The 15,000-nt window shown below is 40.5% G+C and overlaps 1 protein-coding gene across 1 annotated transcript in view; it reads right to left on the bottom strand.

The window, feature by feature from the left end:
• LOC118815083 (glutamate receptor 3-like) overlaps positions 1–15,000 on the bottom strand; it is a gene marked incomplete at its 5' end in the record, with an annotated part of 21,662 nt that overhangs the window by 5,385 nt on the left and 1,277 nt on the right. Inside the window, one exon of the mRNA XM_036581016.1 lies at positions 12,163–12,277. Within this exon, the coding sequence (XP_036436909.1) occupies positions 12,163–12,277 (115 nt within the window). The remainder of the gene's footprint in view (positions 1–12,162; positions 12,278–15,000) is intronic.

Genomic DNA, 15,000 nt, shown 5'->3' with positions numbered 1-15,000 from the left:
CACACACACACAGACACACACACACACCGCTGCAGAGCCAACACTGAGGCATCAGGAGGGAACATGAATCAGCAGAAACATTAACTCAGATTAAGATCGTGAAGCTATCGGTAAAGTCCTGGTTCTTTGGTGTCTCCGGGAGGCCGTGAGGAAGAGGAGGGTGAGGAAGGTTAAAGTGGTAAAATGTTATTATGGCGATTCCCCTCTCTGAACTACTTCTGCAAACTTCACAGCTTTCAAAACTCACTGAAGGACACCGGCATGCTCGGCTGGCCCATGGAGCAGCGTCACATATCAAGCAGCAGACAAGCCTCAACAACTTGCGCTCGCTCGCTCACACACACACACTCCCGCCATTCTGCTGCCGCGGCAACCCACCTCGCACTCGCAAAACACGTTCGCTCAGCACGGGACCGTTCACATTTTAACCCTATGAGAGCGGTCGTCATGGCAACGGAGGTGGCAACGCCGTCACCGCAGCTGAGCTGTGTGTAGTTGTCATGGTTACGGGGGCAGAGAGGCGGTGAGGTTGCCGTGGTTACAGGGCTGTATGTGCAGCCGTGTTAGTGTTGTGCGTTTGGGTCTCAGAAGGTTAAACAGCCGGTGTGCCGCGTTCCGTAACGCCATGGCGCGCAACACCGCGCTTGTCTCTCCGGGCCGTCTCTCAGTTTTAATGTCACCACGGCAACACTCTCCTGCACAGTGATCCTTGGTGAGGTTGAGAGAGGGGGCGGAGCCAGAGGAAGCGTTTATGTTTTGCACCAAACAATGTTAGCGAACGCGGTACACGCAGTTACACGTGCAAATCGGTCGCACGCCGATAAACTGCGTTTCAGGTGCCAGAGCGTCTGGAGCTGCAGCAGCAGAAGAGCCTGAAATTTAACCTTACAGATCTAAACAACTTACACAGTTTAGCTGAATGATACTGTAAAACAGCACCAGTGAAATACTGACTTACTTACACTAGAACAACATTTAAAAACAAACCTGAATGTAAATTAAACACAAAGAATCAGTTTCAGTTCTTTACTTAAGGCAAGACACCACAGGCGGAAATGACGATGTTGGGCATCAATCTTCTTTTTTTCAGATTTTTGGATAAATTGCAAATACAACAAAAACTCAATATAAATTTTATTATTTTGGCATGTAGTCCAAGGCTTAGCTCCGCCCACACTTAGCTTCATGTCATATTTCACTGAAAAACTATTTTTCCATTGAATTAAACTAGAACATCAAATTATGATTATTTTCTTTGTACTAATGACAACAATCTCTGAGGTGCATTGCTAAAAATCTCAAATCAGCCTTTCTGCACTTTTAAAGACAAAAATCTCTACTTCTAGAATTCCTGCGTAATTTAAATCAGGATTTCCAATCACAGCTGGATTGAAGCTGGATTTATGCTGGATTTATTTATATACAAAACTTGCAACACAAAAACTATTTATAAGTATATTAATAATCAACTGGCAAAAATTGTCGTGTTTTTCATGCAAACCCTTTTCTCCTGTAGTGTCTCACCTTAAACATACAACTGCATATTCTAAAACTCTCTGTTCTCTAATGAAATATTAAATCAATTACAGAAATGGTGCTTAAGCCTAAACACTCTATGAAGAACTTAACTTTATATACTTTAACTTCATTAACTATTACGATACTTAACCTACTGATCATGCGCTGTGTGCGTGTGTGCAGGTGGTGATGTAGTGTTGCTTAAATGAAAGTTGACTCATGTTAAATATTAAAGACCAGTACTGTAGGAGGCGCTGTGGGCTTCTCCAGTACTCACGTCTTATCTGTGGCTTTAAATAATAAGAAGGCCGAATGGAGAAGAGTGGCAGGGTTCAGTATGCGTTCTTAAATCTAAGTGATTTTTGGATGTGTGTCGCTATGGAAACTGACCTTACTTCCCGAATCCTTGGTCCCACATTCCCCTTTATCGTACCACCACTTGTTTTTCAGCTTGTCTAAGATGCCTTGTTCACTGAGTTTCAATACTGCAAGGTTTACAGGAGTTCTTCACGAGGGAAATAACATAAATAACATCGCAGCATTATGTTATTTTATGTTATTAATACTTAGCATCTACTGTTCTTTCTAACATCTCTATAACCAAAGCGATACTGTAGGATCACCTGGTCTGGTTATGGTTACAGTGAGAGAGATAGAAAGGAAGAAAACAGAAAAAGAAAGAGAAAAAAGAGAGAAAGGAAAGAAGGAGGAGGCAGGCAGGCATGGCTAAGCATTGGTGTTACCTGTTTGACCTTTTGACCTGGTAGTGCTACCTGACAGTACCAGGACCTACTGTAATCGCTTTGAGTAATCGGCACTCACTGTTCCAACACAGGCAGAGAGAGAGAAACTGGTCACACCGTAACCATGGTAACACAGCCAAAACACAGCACACAGCAGAGAGCACTGGAGGGTGATGGGTGTTCGTCGCTGTTGTCGTTGTTAAAGAAATGACTTTTTTTGTTTGCAAAGTGCAGCTTTTCTCGAGCCTAAATGAGGCAAAGCTGGATCAGGCAGGAGGATCCGGAACCCTTTCTTGACTAACAGACAGGAAGTCAGCATTCAGAGAGGGTGAGGGGCGCAGGCCGAACACTTTACACGCCAAAACACCACCCGGCACGAGTCCATCTACAGCCAGTTCACACCAGACGCAGCCCGGACCGGCGCGGGAACAGGCCAGAACGCACCGGGACCCCATTCCGGGAGTTTGAGATGGGCCGGAACGACTCAGGTTTCGAAAATCTCGGTAACTATTTTCATTGGAAACCATGTACAGTTGTTTCAATCTGTTCTAAAGTGTGTGTCTGTTCAGCCTGCAGCTCTTACAGCCAATGGAAAGTCACACTGCTGCAGCTCCGCCTACCCAGTCTCCATGTGGTGTACTTGGAATGTGGTGTACTTGGAATGTGGTGTACTTGGAATATGTAACTACTGGTAAAAATTAACTGTTGGGAAAAAAAAGGAAATTTAAAATTAGACAGTATTATTTCAGTCAGGAGTGTCCAAACTTTATTTAACAGAGGGCCAGCTGGTACCGTGTCAAAACACCCGAGGGCTATAATTTTATTCACCAAAGACTGAAAATAACATTTTCAAAATATCAGCGCACAGAATCAGCGACCGAGTGACCGCGTTTCCTATCACTGTATAAAAGATGTCTGAGGCTTCTTTTACTGCTGGAATAATCAGAGCAGTTTGGAACAGTAACAGTAACAATTAGAGTAACAATAAAACGACTAATATATTAATTATATTCCTATTAAAGTGTTTACTTATTCAAAAATACAATTTGTGAGAACTAAACAAATTAATACATTTTTCAGTTTTGTGAGTTTTGTATGTTCTTTACATATCAGATAAACACAGTGACCTCATTCAGACATCACTGTATTAAAGGAGAAGATCAGATTAAACGTTATTGTTCCTCCTTAAAGGGTTAATATTCACTGACCTGCTGAATCTGCTCTGATATGAAGTCGGTGCTGTGAGACTCGGAGCTGCAGCTGCTTTCGTTTCTCTCCTGAATATTTACTGTGATGTTCTGCTGTTTTTCATGTCTGTTGGTATTAAATTCATTACAGTTTTGAAATATGAGGCTCGTTTTCTGCGTCTCTCAATGAAAAAATTCAGATTTCCATCTAAATCTGTGGCTCTCAGTGTTGGTCTGAGCTTTATGGCTGCTGTCTGGACTAAATGTGGTCAGTAAATGAATCTGCAGGTCAGTCAGAGAAGAAAGGCTCTTGGGTGAACTTCGTTACCGCAGGGCAGCACATTACACAGTAATCTTAGAGCACTGCTGCCACCATCAGGTGAAAGAAGGAACTGCAGTGTACTGGCTGGTGGGCCACTTATAACACACTCTAAAACAGGCCCAAAATCTGTCCACAGGTCACATTTGGCCCTGAAGCCGGACTTTGGACACCACTGATTTACGTAGTGAAAGGACTGATTTAGTCGTCAGCAGGCAGGTTTGATGGGTTCCATAAGAAACTCAAATTAAGATTCAGTTTGCCAGACAAACACGATTCTGCTCATATGTTGGTTGTTGCACTAAAAGTGCCGTGGCTCGGTTCTAGACTGTACGATTACATTACGTATTCAGGAGTTTACAGTTTAAACGTAGAAATGATGATCACTTCATATGAGGGCATTCATTTAGTCAAAAAAATGCACAATTTATTTAAAATGAAAAAAATAAAACAAGATCGCCCAAGTTCAGTTTGTTCTGTCTTATGGGGGGTCTGGGACACCCCACCCCCCTCAATTGGAACCCTGGCCTCATCAAAACGGTAGCCTCCACACAGCGTTAGTACAGCGCAGGAGCTGTTCAGGAACTACAAGACCAACAAGATCATCACACCTTAGTAAAGTATTGTTTGAATTTAGAAAGTTACAGAAAGTGGAAGAGTCTGATTTGACCGGATCTCTTCGGACACTTCGGGCACACATCTGACAGACGTCTAGCACAGCATGAAACACGTGTCTGGTGTGAACTGGCCTTTAGGCTGGAAGCATCGTTTTATCTAGGCCTAATTATCATGAGCAAATTTAGCTACTGAATTGCTAATTCATATTTTTTTCATAATCACATGCATGTGGGGTGTGTTGACATGTAAGATGTTAAATATGTCATCAACAGGGCTGCTGGGTAACTCAGTTTATTTCCTTTCTGTTACATGACGACGGTTTGTAATTCAACACCAGCAAATATACGTCACTCAGCACTCACTGGAGTCCGGACTGCCTGCAGCGAGCTAACCGTTCACCTGCTAACTCCACATCTCAGATTTTCATTGTGCAGACATGGCTGTACAGTTCTGGACTGATGGCCTCCTAAACTCCACGTTTTGGTAATTCATTAGAAGTAATTAGTAATAATATGCTGAAGCAACATCTGTTGAGCAAACTAATGAAGCACAGCTCAAACGAGATGTTACAGGCCAAACTGACTCATTCATGCTCCGCCCACAAATGTGCAAATGCATTCGTTTGTAACCACTGTTGCAACAAAGTTGTTAAAAAAAATCCATTTCATCTGAAGCACGGCATCCGATATCTATAGTAAACTTAGCTAGTCGCAAATATCGGAATTCCGTCGCTCCGATTAGCTGTTCAGACATCCAGTCACCAGCGTTAATCTAATCTTTGTGTGCTGCGATGAGTCTTTTGGGACAAAATGCTGGATTAGAGTCTAAAGTAAACTTTCTGCAGGGACCCCATTTCTGACTTATTTCAGTCAAACGGCTCATTCCTGTCAAAGTAGAAGCTTATTCACCACGTTGAGCAACAAAAAGCATCAGACTCCGTTTTTGTTGTGTAATCAAGGTCTTTATGGATTGCTATGCTAAACATAAAGTTCACTGCACAAAAAGAATTATGTGACTTCCAAAAAATGACCTTTACATATATATAATTTAAACTGTGAAGAGTTTGTGCTACAGTGACTCATTAGGTGAAAGGGATTTTAATGTTCTGTAAAACTTGTCCAACTTCACATTAGTAGCTACAGAAGTATCAGTGGGCGGAGCCTGGATCCAGCATTTTACAAAGTTTGCTGAAATTTTCCACCAGGCCTTTTGGCAGCTGCAGAAAGAGGCTCCAGGACATGTGGCTGACTTCAGTGCGAATCCACTGATTGGACTAAATCCAAGATTTGTTCAGCACGACTTACTTATGGAGGTAATTAGCAGCAACAAACTGAAAACAGTGACATGACTGCCCTGTTCATGCATACGAGCTCTGAACCTCCGCCTGGAGAGCTCTGATCGCTGATCCACATTAAATAACACATACGATGCATTTGTGAAATTAAAAGATACAGACATGATAATCTGTACGATACAGAGCCCCAGTGTAACACACAGTTTGTGAGACAGGGATACGGGACTGATACACTATTATTTGGGTTTCTGCATGAATGACTAATACAGTTTAATAATGTCTTGATCTAATTCATGTTTATTGAACATGTGGAATCTCTACTGAGATCCAGTATCTCTGAGTACTAACACCAATTTCACTATTGGGTCCTAAAACTATTGCCTCTATTAGGTACGAATACCAAAACATCCGTTAGTTACCAAAACCAATTCAGTACTTAGTTTGGGTACCAACACCAAAAATTCAATTTGTTACCAAAACCAGTTCCTCTATTGAGTACTAACGGCAGTGCCTCTGTTAAGTGCTAACACCAGTACTTCTATTGCGTACTAATTCCAATACCTCTTTTGAATACCAACACTGAAATCAACTGGGTACCAACAATGAATACCAGCACAAAAGCCTCCACTAGATACCAACATCAAAGCCTCAAATTTAATACCAGTATTGTATATCAACACAAAATCCTCTAACAGGTAACAACAGTGAATGCTATCGAAATCTCCACTCGGCAACACCAAAACCGCTCCTGGGTACTAACACCAAAACATCCACTGGGTACCAACAATAGGAACCAACACAAAAACTCCACTTAGTACCAAAACCAAGACCTCCACTGGATACAAACAGCAAAACAGGATCCCAACATCCAAGAGCGAAGCACAGTGGAGCCGTTTTACTGCCTTAGGGCTGTAACGGGTTGCGACTCTTCTACAGCAGAACGTCTGGCCATCTGTCTGAGATCTAAGAGTCAAGGGTTCGTCGTGCCTCATCAGAATCATCCAAACCACAGGAGCAAATCAACAACAGAGTTTCCAACACAGCTCAACGGCTCAGACAGGAAAACTGTAAAAAGGAAAAGAGTTCTGACCTCAATCCGACTGAAACGCTGTGGTGTGACCTCAGCTGGACGTTTAACAACAAACAAAACGTACATGAACTAAAGTGGTATTGCATTGAAGAGTGGGGTTGAACTCCTCCTGAGCTGTCCTGCATGGGGGGGTCAGGAGGAATTCACTACAGAGCGTATTTGGTTTAGACCAATGAAGAAGTTTCACAAGCTGTTATAATAACAGCCCATCAACAAATCTATTGATTGAAACCATAAAATAAATAAAAACACAAAACCAGAATTATATTTAAGAAGCCATTCATGCAGAAATCAAGAGAAAGATGCTTCTATTAATTATTACATTTTTAAGCAATGTTCTGGTTCCCAATTACAAATATAAACAGGCAACATTTCAGACAACGAAGAGTCGTATTTGTCAATATCCAGAAAAAAACACACGCAGGATAGAGCAACAAGGAGAATATTAAGAATTGCTTTTGAAAGAAAAAATGGGTTAAATATACTGTTAATGTAATTAACTGATCTAACAAAAATCATGCAACTTTACTGCCTAAAAATGATGTATATTTACTGAACAGGTTCGAGCTTTAATAACCTCATAAACGCGTTTTAGTTACTTTCTAGTCTCTATAGAATCAAATATTCATCTTTATATGACGTATCGGCATCAATTAAAATAACTCCATTATATTAAAGGGGAACTCCACCCATTTTTCAAAATTCCCCCATAATTCAGTGTGTGAGGTGTAAACAGAGTGACTCAGAGTGGTTTGGTGTGAAACGGTTCAGATGTCTTTACAGTGGTGGTGATAAGAACCAGGCGTCGCCATGACTACAACACAGATATAGACATTTTATTTACTATCCAGAACCACCAGTGAACCTACACGAGTCTTCTGAGTTTATATGGAATGTTGATGATGAAAATAGTGGAAAATCTGAAATAATAAGTTTTCTTTGGGGACTATTTTGCCTCACAGCGCCCTGCATGTATCCCTCCACCATGAATGGAGTTTAAGTTCTCTAAACTATCATAAAACAGTGTCTCAGTCATCAGGCAGTGAATTCATAACCATTTCATGTAGGAACTTTCTGTGAGGGAGCTTTTAGAGGTGGACGTCTGGTTCCTATCACCACCACTGTGAACAGTTCTGACTCGGTAAGTTTCTCTAGAACAGAGCATTTCACACCAAACCACTCTGAACCGCTCTGAACCGCTCTGAACCTCTCTGTTTACATCTTAACCAGTTAATTATGTGGAGTTTTTTTATGTAAAATTAGTGGAGTTTTCCTTTAAATTTGAGTCTAATGACACTAACAGCTTCATGCATGTTAGCCGTTCGGTTAGCATTCAGGGCTGAACTGATAAACCATCACGATGAGGATAACGAACATATAAAAAGCATCCAAACTTCATTTTCAGTCATCATGTCTAATATTTCTCACTATAAGACTATCATAAGAATCTTATGAGATTATTTCATTTTGTGCTTGTTTTAAGTAGTTTTATGTTATGAAAGTGTCATTCATTTCACAGATCATTTACTTGTTTTGAGAAATAATGCAGATAATTTTGCTTATTTTGAGAAATAATGCAAGTAAAATGATCTGCTGTTGGAATAAGACACTTTCACTGAATATAATTACTTAAAATAAGCGTAAACCGTCTAAAAATAAGTTAAATAATCTTATAATTTTCTTACAGGATTTCACAAAGAGACGTATTAGATATTTTGGCTAAATGTAAGATATTTTCACTCGCTAAGGTGTCGCTTCATGCAGTGACACAAAAATAACGTCCTGTATTTATAACTTAGATAAAAAAGAATAAATAAGAACTGACGCTAACAAAGCCACTAAGAATGCTGGGAAGCTTTTTGGGCACAAGACTCTTTAGTCTGTAGGACTGATCCAGATTAACTGGATTATCTTCACTAGATTAACTTCAGTTACTAAGGATTAGAAACAGTGAATGTTACTAAATTTGTTTTTAGTAATTGTAACAAATTATTAAACCATTAAAACTGCAGCGAGTCCTGAGCCGGATCGAGCGTCCAGGAGGAGACGAGCCGTCTGCAGCTACATAAAGGCCTGTTTGGAAAGAGTTTCAGAGAACGACACGCAGCAGGTGAGGCTTCATGAGGAGCTGCTGAAAACCTTACCTGAGCGAAGAACCAACCTGACTCTCAGCGTTAAAAGGCTTTTCTGAGGGATTTTTATTCGGGTTATTCAGTTAATATTCGTCCTGCTGTCCATCATTATTGCTGCGTTTGACTGTTGAAGTCTGAGCTCAGAATTACGGCATTTTCGACCTCCAAACTCGGACGCCAGTACTGAGCCAAACAGTCTGAACAGCATCTCATTCATAATCACCGAAGAGATTTTACGTCACAGTATTTTATTCAGCCAATGCAGATTCACCGCGAGCGACGAGACACTGAGATGACGAGATTCACTGCAGCTAAAGCCACAAATCACTGCTTTCAACTCTGTTTTAAAAAGTCATGTTTTTTGCCTCATTTCTTGTAGAGAAATACATTTCCCACACATCCTAACATGAGCTCCACCAATCAGAGGCGTCACTGTTACCGTGGAGATTCAAACTGTGTAGTTTTTTACTTCCAGAACCAGAGCCGCTAAAAAGTGGACGCTCACTGTTCAGCTCTACTGTTAGCAACAAGCTAACCTGCTAACATCAACGATTTGAGTGATGACCTCAACGTTCATGATGTAGCTTTAAAAACAGAGCTTTGTGGTCAGAGTTGTAGTTTAAAAACCTGTGTCTCATTTAAAGCTATAACCGTCGGATGTCGGAGTTCGGAAACCTTCATGACGTCCGAGTAGGAATTCCCAGCGTAACGGGCAGTTTTTTCTAATTGGAGGTCAGAAATTCTGAGTCATAAGCCTCAGTCAAACGCAGCTCATGTCCACCAAAACTATAGAGTAGAGCAAAATGTTATAAACTAAAAAAAAAAGAGCAAAATGTTGTAAACTTTACAAACTAATAAAGAAAATCACATCAAATACACGTAAAATAACTCATTTGGGGAAAATGTCAAACAGGCCAACAGTCAAGAATTAAAGCACAACTTCTTACCAAATTCCTCACCTGATATGAAGACGACACTGAAAATCAAACTTCAAACACAATTTCAAATCAAACAAACTGGGTTTGAGAGAATATTTATATTGTGTAAATCTATCAGCTCAAACGCTGATCGTCTGACACTGAGCCTGAATCCCACACTGAGACGATCAATCAGCTTTAATTTATGGTTTATAATAAATCAGCATCTCTTTAATGTAAATCTGAATCTGTGCACTGTGCAGTATATTTGCTGTGAAGAGTTGAATTACTCCCATCATGCATTGCAGGGTTACAGGCAGGTGAATAAATGAGAAACATGCAGTCCTGATGTCATAACGGACTAGACACCCTCTACCCAGCATGCTCAGCGCGGCTCCCCACAGATCGGGCGGCTCGATCTTGTGGGAATGAGTCTGGGAGCCAATCAGAATAGAGGGGGACGTGTGAGAGCCAATCAGAACAGAGAAGTGGGCTGCCTCGCTGGGCTGAGCACAAGGTGACTCACAGGAGCCGGAGAACCGAGGAAGGTCTAGAGAACCGGCACGAGGCCGTCCGGCGGTTTGTGGTTTTCTGGATGCTGTGAAGGGGGCGGGGCTTTTTCCTGCTCCATCCAGGATGAGTGACAGGTGAGCCTGGTGTGTGGTGCAGCATGGGAATTGTGGGAATTGTAGTTTTTTTTCATTAGAATTCTCACGTTTGCCTGTGATGCTTAGTCCCCTCAAGACTTCGCTGTTCGCCTCACTGTCCCTGACCCTCGACCTTTGACCTCTGAGCTTTCATCCCAACGGTGGGGTTTGGCAGCTTTAGTGAGTCAGCGAGAAACGATCACAGTACTTCTTTAAAATTACGATTATGTATGTTTTCATATACACTTTACACTGTCATGATGAACGGACCAATCAAAACGCTCCAAAATGACTGAGAATAAAACACTTTACACTGAAACTCAAAGCGTTTCCGTCCGGAAAGTTTCCTTTTTGATGATTTGATGTTTCTCCAAAATAGTGACTGCGGAGTGTTTTGATTGGTCTGTTCATCATGAAACGTTCACACAATGCAAAGGACAACTGGTGTGATTAATTTATTATTATTATTATTATTATTATTAACACCTATAACTTACCCTTGTTGCCATGGAGATGAAAAAAGTAGCCTACACTCACACGCCACCTTTCACAACTGCATGGCAACCCTAACTACAACCAAACTACTGATTATATTCACACCTGAACTACAACCAAACTACTGATTATATTCACACCTGAACTACAACTAAACTACTGATTATATATTTACACCTGAACTACAACCAAACTACTGAATATATATTTACACCTGACCTACAACCAAACTACTGATTATATTCACACCTGAACTACAACCAAACTACTGATTATATTCACACCTGAACTACAACCAAACTACTGATTATATATTTACACCTAAACTACAACCAAACTACTGATTATATTCACACCTGAACTATAACCAAACTACTGATTATATTTACACCTGAACTACAACCAAACTACTGAATATATATTTACACCTGAACTACAACCAAACTACTGATTATATTCACGCCTGAACTACAACCAAACTACTGACTATATATTTACACCTGAACTACAACCAAACTACTAATTATATATTTACACCTGAATTACAACCAAACTACTGACTATATATTTACACCTGAATTACAACCAAACTACTAATTATATATTTACACCTGAACTACAACCAAACTACTAATTATATATATTTACACCTGAACTACAACCAAACTACTAATTATATATATTTACACCTGAACTACAACCAAACCAAACTAAACGTAAACGCTAATAAAAACACTGCACTGTAAAATAAGCTCAGTGAACTACAGCTGAACGGAACCGACTTACAGACTAAACGAACAAACACAGCCGCACTGACGGGAATGAATCCTATAAACTACACGTTTTAAAGCTACAGCGATACAGACGCCCCTCCCTCCCTCGCTGAGTCCTCAGTTCTCCCTCTCTCTGTCTCTCCCTCTCTCTCCTCTCTCTCTCTCGCTGTCTCTCTCTCTGCTCTGTTAGTCGAGTAAAGGGTTCAGTCTGATCTCTTTTTGCTCCATCAATACCTCCAAAAAGCCACAACACCCCAAAATAACAATGCAGCAGCAGTCAGCAACGGTCGTCATGGTAATGAGCTCAGGTGGTTTCTCGTTACTGGTGCCGGGGGTCATAGGTCACAGCCTTGCCGATTACTCGTGGCTCATTCTGTCTGTCTGTCTGTCTGTCTGTCTGTTTGTTTGTTAGTGGAGACTGAGGCTGACCTTGGAGTCTCCTCCTCCGCTGCCACACTCTCCTTTGTCGTACCACCATTTGTTTTTCAGCTTGTCCAAAAGGCCCTGTTCATTCAGCTTTAGCACAGCCAGGTTCACAGCACTTCTTGAAACGATAAAACATAACTCGTAAGAAAAGAATCAGGTCCGTGAGAAATCTAATACTGCAGTGGACTGATAACGATGGAGGGTCAGTAACTGACTTAACGAATCCAGGCTCCGCCCACAAACGCCTTCCTCTGTAGCTGCTGCTGTGAGTTTATAGTGACTCAGTTTGTACGGAGACGCTGTAAAGGAGGAGGAGACGCTCGCCGGTCGGAATCTGAATGGGAAAACTCAGAACACTCAACATGGCACCTGTTTGTGGGGAAGTCCCGCCCTTCAACAAAAAGAGCCAATCAGCTTGCTGGTTCTGCTGTGGGTGGGGAAAGCCCCCCTCGTTGTGGGATCTGTGCGAGTGCAGCAGCAGAACAACCCAAAAACTGAGCCAAACGCCACAAACTGTTTACGAGGTTTTTGTCAGATTTTCCCAGGAAATTTTAAATATATATTTTAAAGAGTAATTTGACTTTCAGTTTCGTGTGTTTTAGTCTCTCCTCATTGACAGAGAGATGAGTCTGGACTCACACATGGCTGGTAACAACTGACCGGTGGCGCTGAAAAGATGGCCGCAGAGTGAACAGACTCTTTTAAAGACGTTGGTTTATATCACAATATCTGCATAGTAGTTCAAGTATTCATGTAATTTTCCAGACTGGGTCACAAAAAAACAGCAATCAAAATGAACTAAAACAAAGGCGTCTCCTTATTTAGAGCAAAGAGCATGTAGAGTAACTATTATGATAAACTGACTCTGTTCTACAGTTTCTCATTAGGCTGAATGAATAACTGACTCTAAATGTAGGTATTGTGATATAAACGCAGTCTGTTCTACAGTTTCTCATTAGGCTGAATGAATAACTGACTCTAAATGTAGGTATTGTGATATAAACTCAGTCTGTTCTACAGTTTCTCATTAGGTTGAATGAATAACTGACTCTAAATGTAGGTATTGTGATATAAACCGAGTCTGTTCTACAGTTTCTCATTAGGCTGAATGAATAACCGACTCTAAATGTAGGTATTGTGATATAAACTGACTCTGTTCTACAGTTTCTCATTAGGCTGAATGAATAACCGACTCTAAATGTAGGTATTGTGATATAAACTCAGTCTGTTCTACAGTTTCTCATTAGGCTGAATGAATAACCGACTCTAAATGTAGGTATTGTGATATAAACTCAGTCTGTTCTACAGTTTCTCATTAGGCTGAATGAATAACCGACTCTAAATGTAGGTATTGTGATATAAACTCAGTCTGTTCTACAGTTTCTCATTAGGTTGAATGAATAACTGACTCTAAATGTAGGTATTGTGATATAAACTGACTCTGTTCTACAGTTTCTCATTAGGCTGAATGAATAACCGACTCTAAATGTAGGTATTGTGATATAAACTCGAGTCTGTTCTACAGTTTCTCATTAGGCTGAATGAATAACTGACTCTAAATGTAGGTATTGTGATATAAACTGACTCTGTTCTACAGTTTCTCATTAGGCTGAATGAATAACTGACTCTAAATGTAGGTATTGTGATATAAACTGAGTCTGTTCTACAGTTTCTCATTAGGCTGAATGAATAACCGACTCTAAATGTAGGTATTGTGATATAAACTCAGTCTGTTCTACAGTTTCTCATTAGGCTGAATGAATAACCGACTCTAAATGTAGGTATTGTGATATAAACTCAGTCTGTTCTACAGTTTCTCATTAGGCTGAATGAATAACCGACTCTAAATGTAGGTATTGTGATATAAACTGAGTCTGTTCTACAGTTTCTCATTAGGCTGAATGAATAACTGACTCTAAATGTAGGTATTGTGATATAAACTGAGTCTGTTCTACAGTTTCTCATTAGGCTGAATGAATAACCGACTCTAAATGTAGGTATTGTGATATAAACTCAGTCTGTTCTACAGTTTCTCATTAGGCTGAATGAATAACTGACTCTAAATGTAGGTATTGTGATATAAACTCAGTCTGTTCTACAGTTTCTCATTAGGCTGAATGAATAACCGACTCTAAATGTAGGTATTGTGATATAAACTCAGTCTGTTCTACAGTTTCTCATTAGGCTGAATGAATAACTGACTCTAAATGTAGGTATTGTGATATAAACTCAGTCTGTTCTACAGTTTCTCATTAGGCTGAATGAATAACTGACTCTAAATGTAGGTATTGTGATATAAACTCAGTCTGTTCTACAGTTTCTCATTAGGCTGAATGAATAACTGACTCTAAATGTAGGTATTGTGATATAAACTCAGTCTGTTCTACAGTTTCTCATTAGGCTGAATGAATAACTGACTCTAAATGTAGGTATTGTGATATAAACTCTGTTCTTCTCTGTTTTTTTTTTCAGTTTTTTAGGGGGATTTTTCTGTGAATCTTATCAAAACAACAGTAGCTGCAAAAGACATTTGTGGGCGGAGCCTGGAGTCACAGTTAATGAAGTGCAGAGCTGTTGGTTACTTCGTTAAAGGGGGCAGTACGAGAAGGAGAGATTGGTTAATTGGTTAATTGAAGGGGCTGTTTGATTGGTTGGTCTTACTGCGCTGGATGGGTTCAGGCAGAAGCGTGTGTGGGCGAGAGAGGCGTGAAACACTGAGCAGAGAGAGAGAGAGAGGGAGAGAGAGAGAGAGAGAGAGAGAGGGTGGGGTTAGTGGAGAAATGCAGAATGGAGGGATAGTCCGTCATCAGGAGGAGAAGAAAAAAAGAAAAGAGGAGAAGC

This window comes from Colossoma macropomum, unplaced genomic scaffold (assembly GCF_904425465.1).
Source record: "Colossoma macropomum unplaced genomic scaffold, Colossoma_macropomum, whole genome shotgun sequence".
Taxonomy (NCBI): domain Eukaryota; kingdom Metazoa; phylum Chordata; class Actinopteri; order Characiformes; family Serrasalmidae; genus Colossoma; species Colossoma macropomum.
Note: the sequence above shows the minus strand (reverse complement) of the source record. Positions and strands in the feature narration are given on the sequence as shown.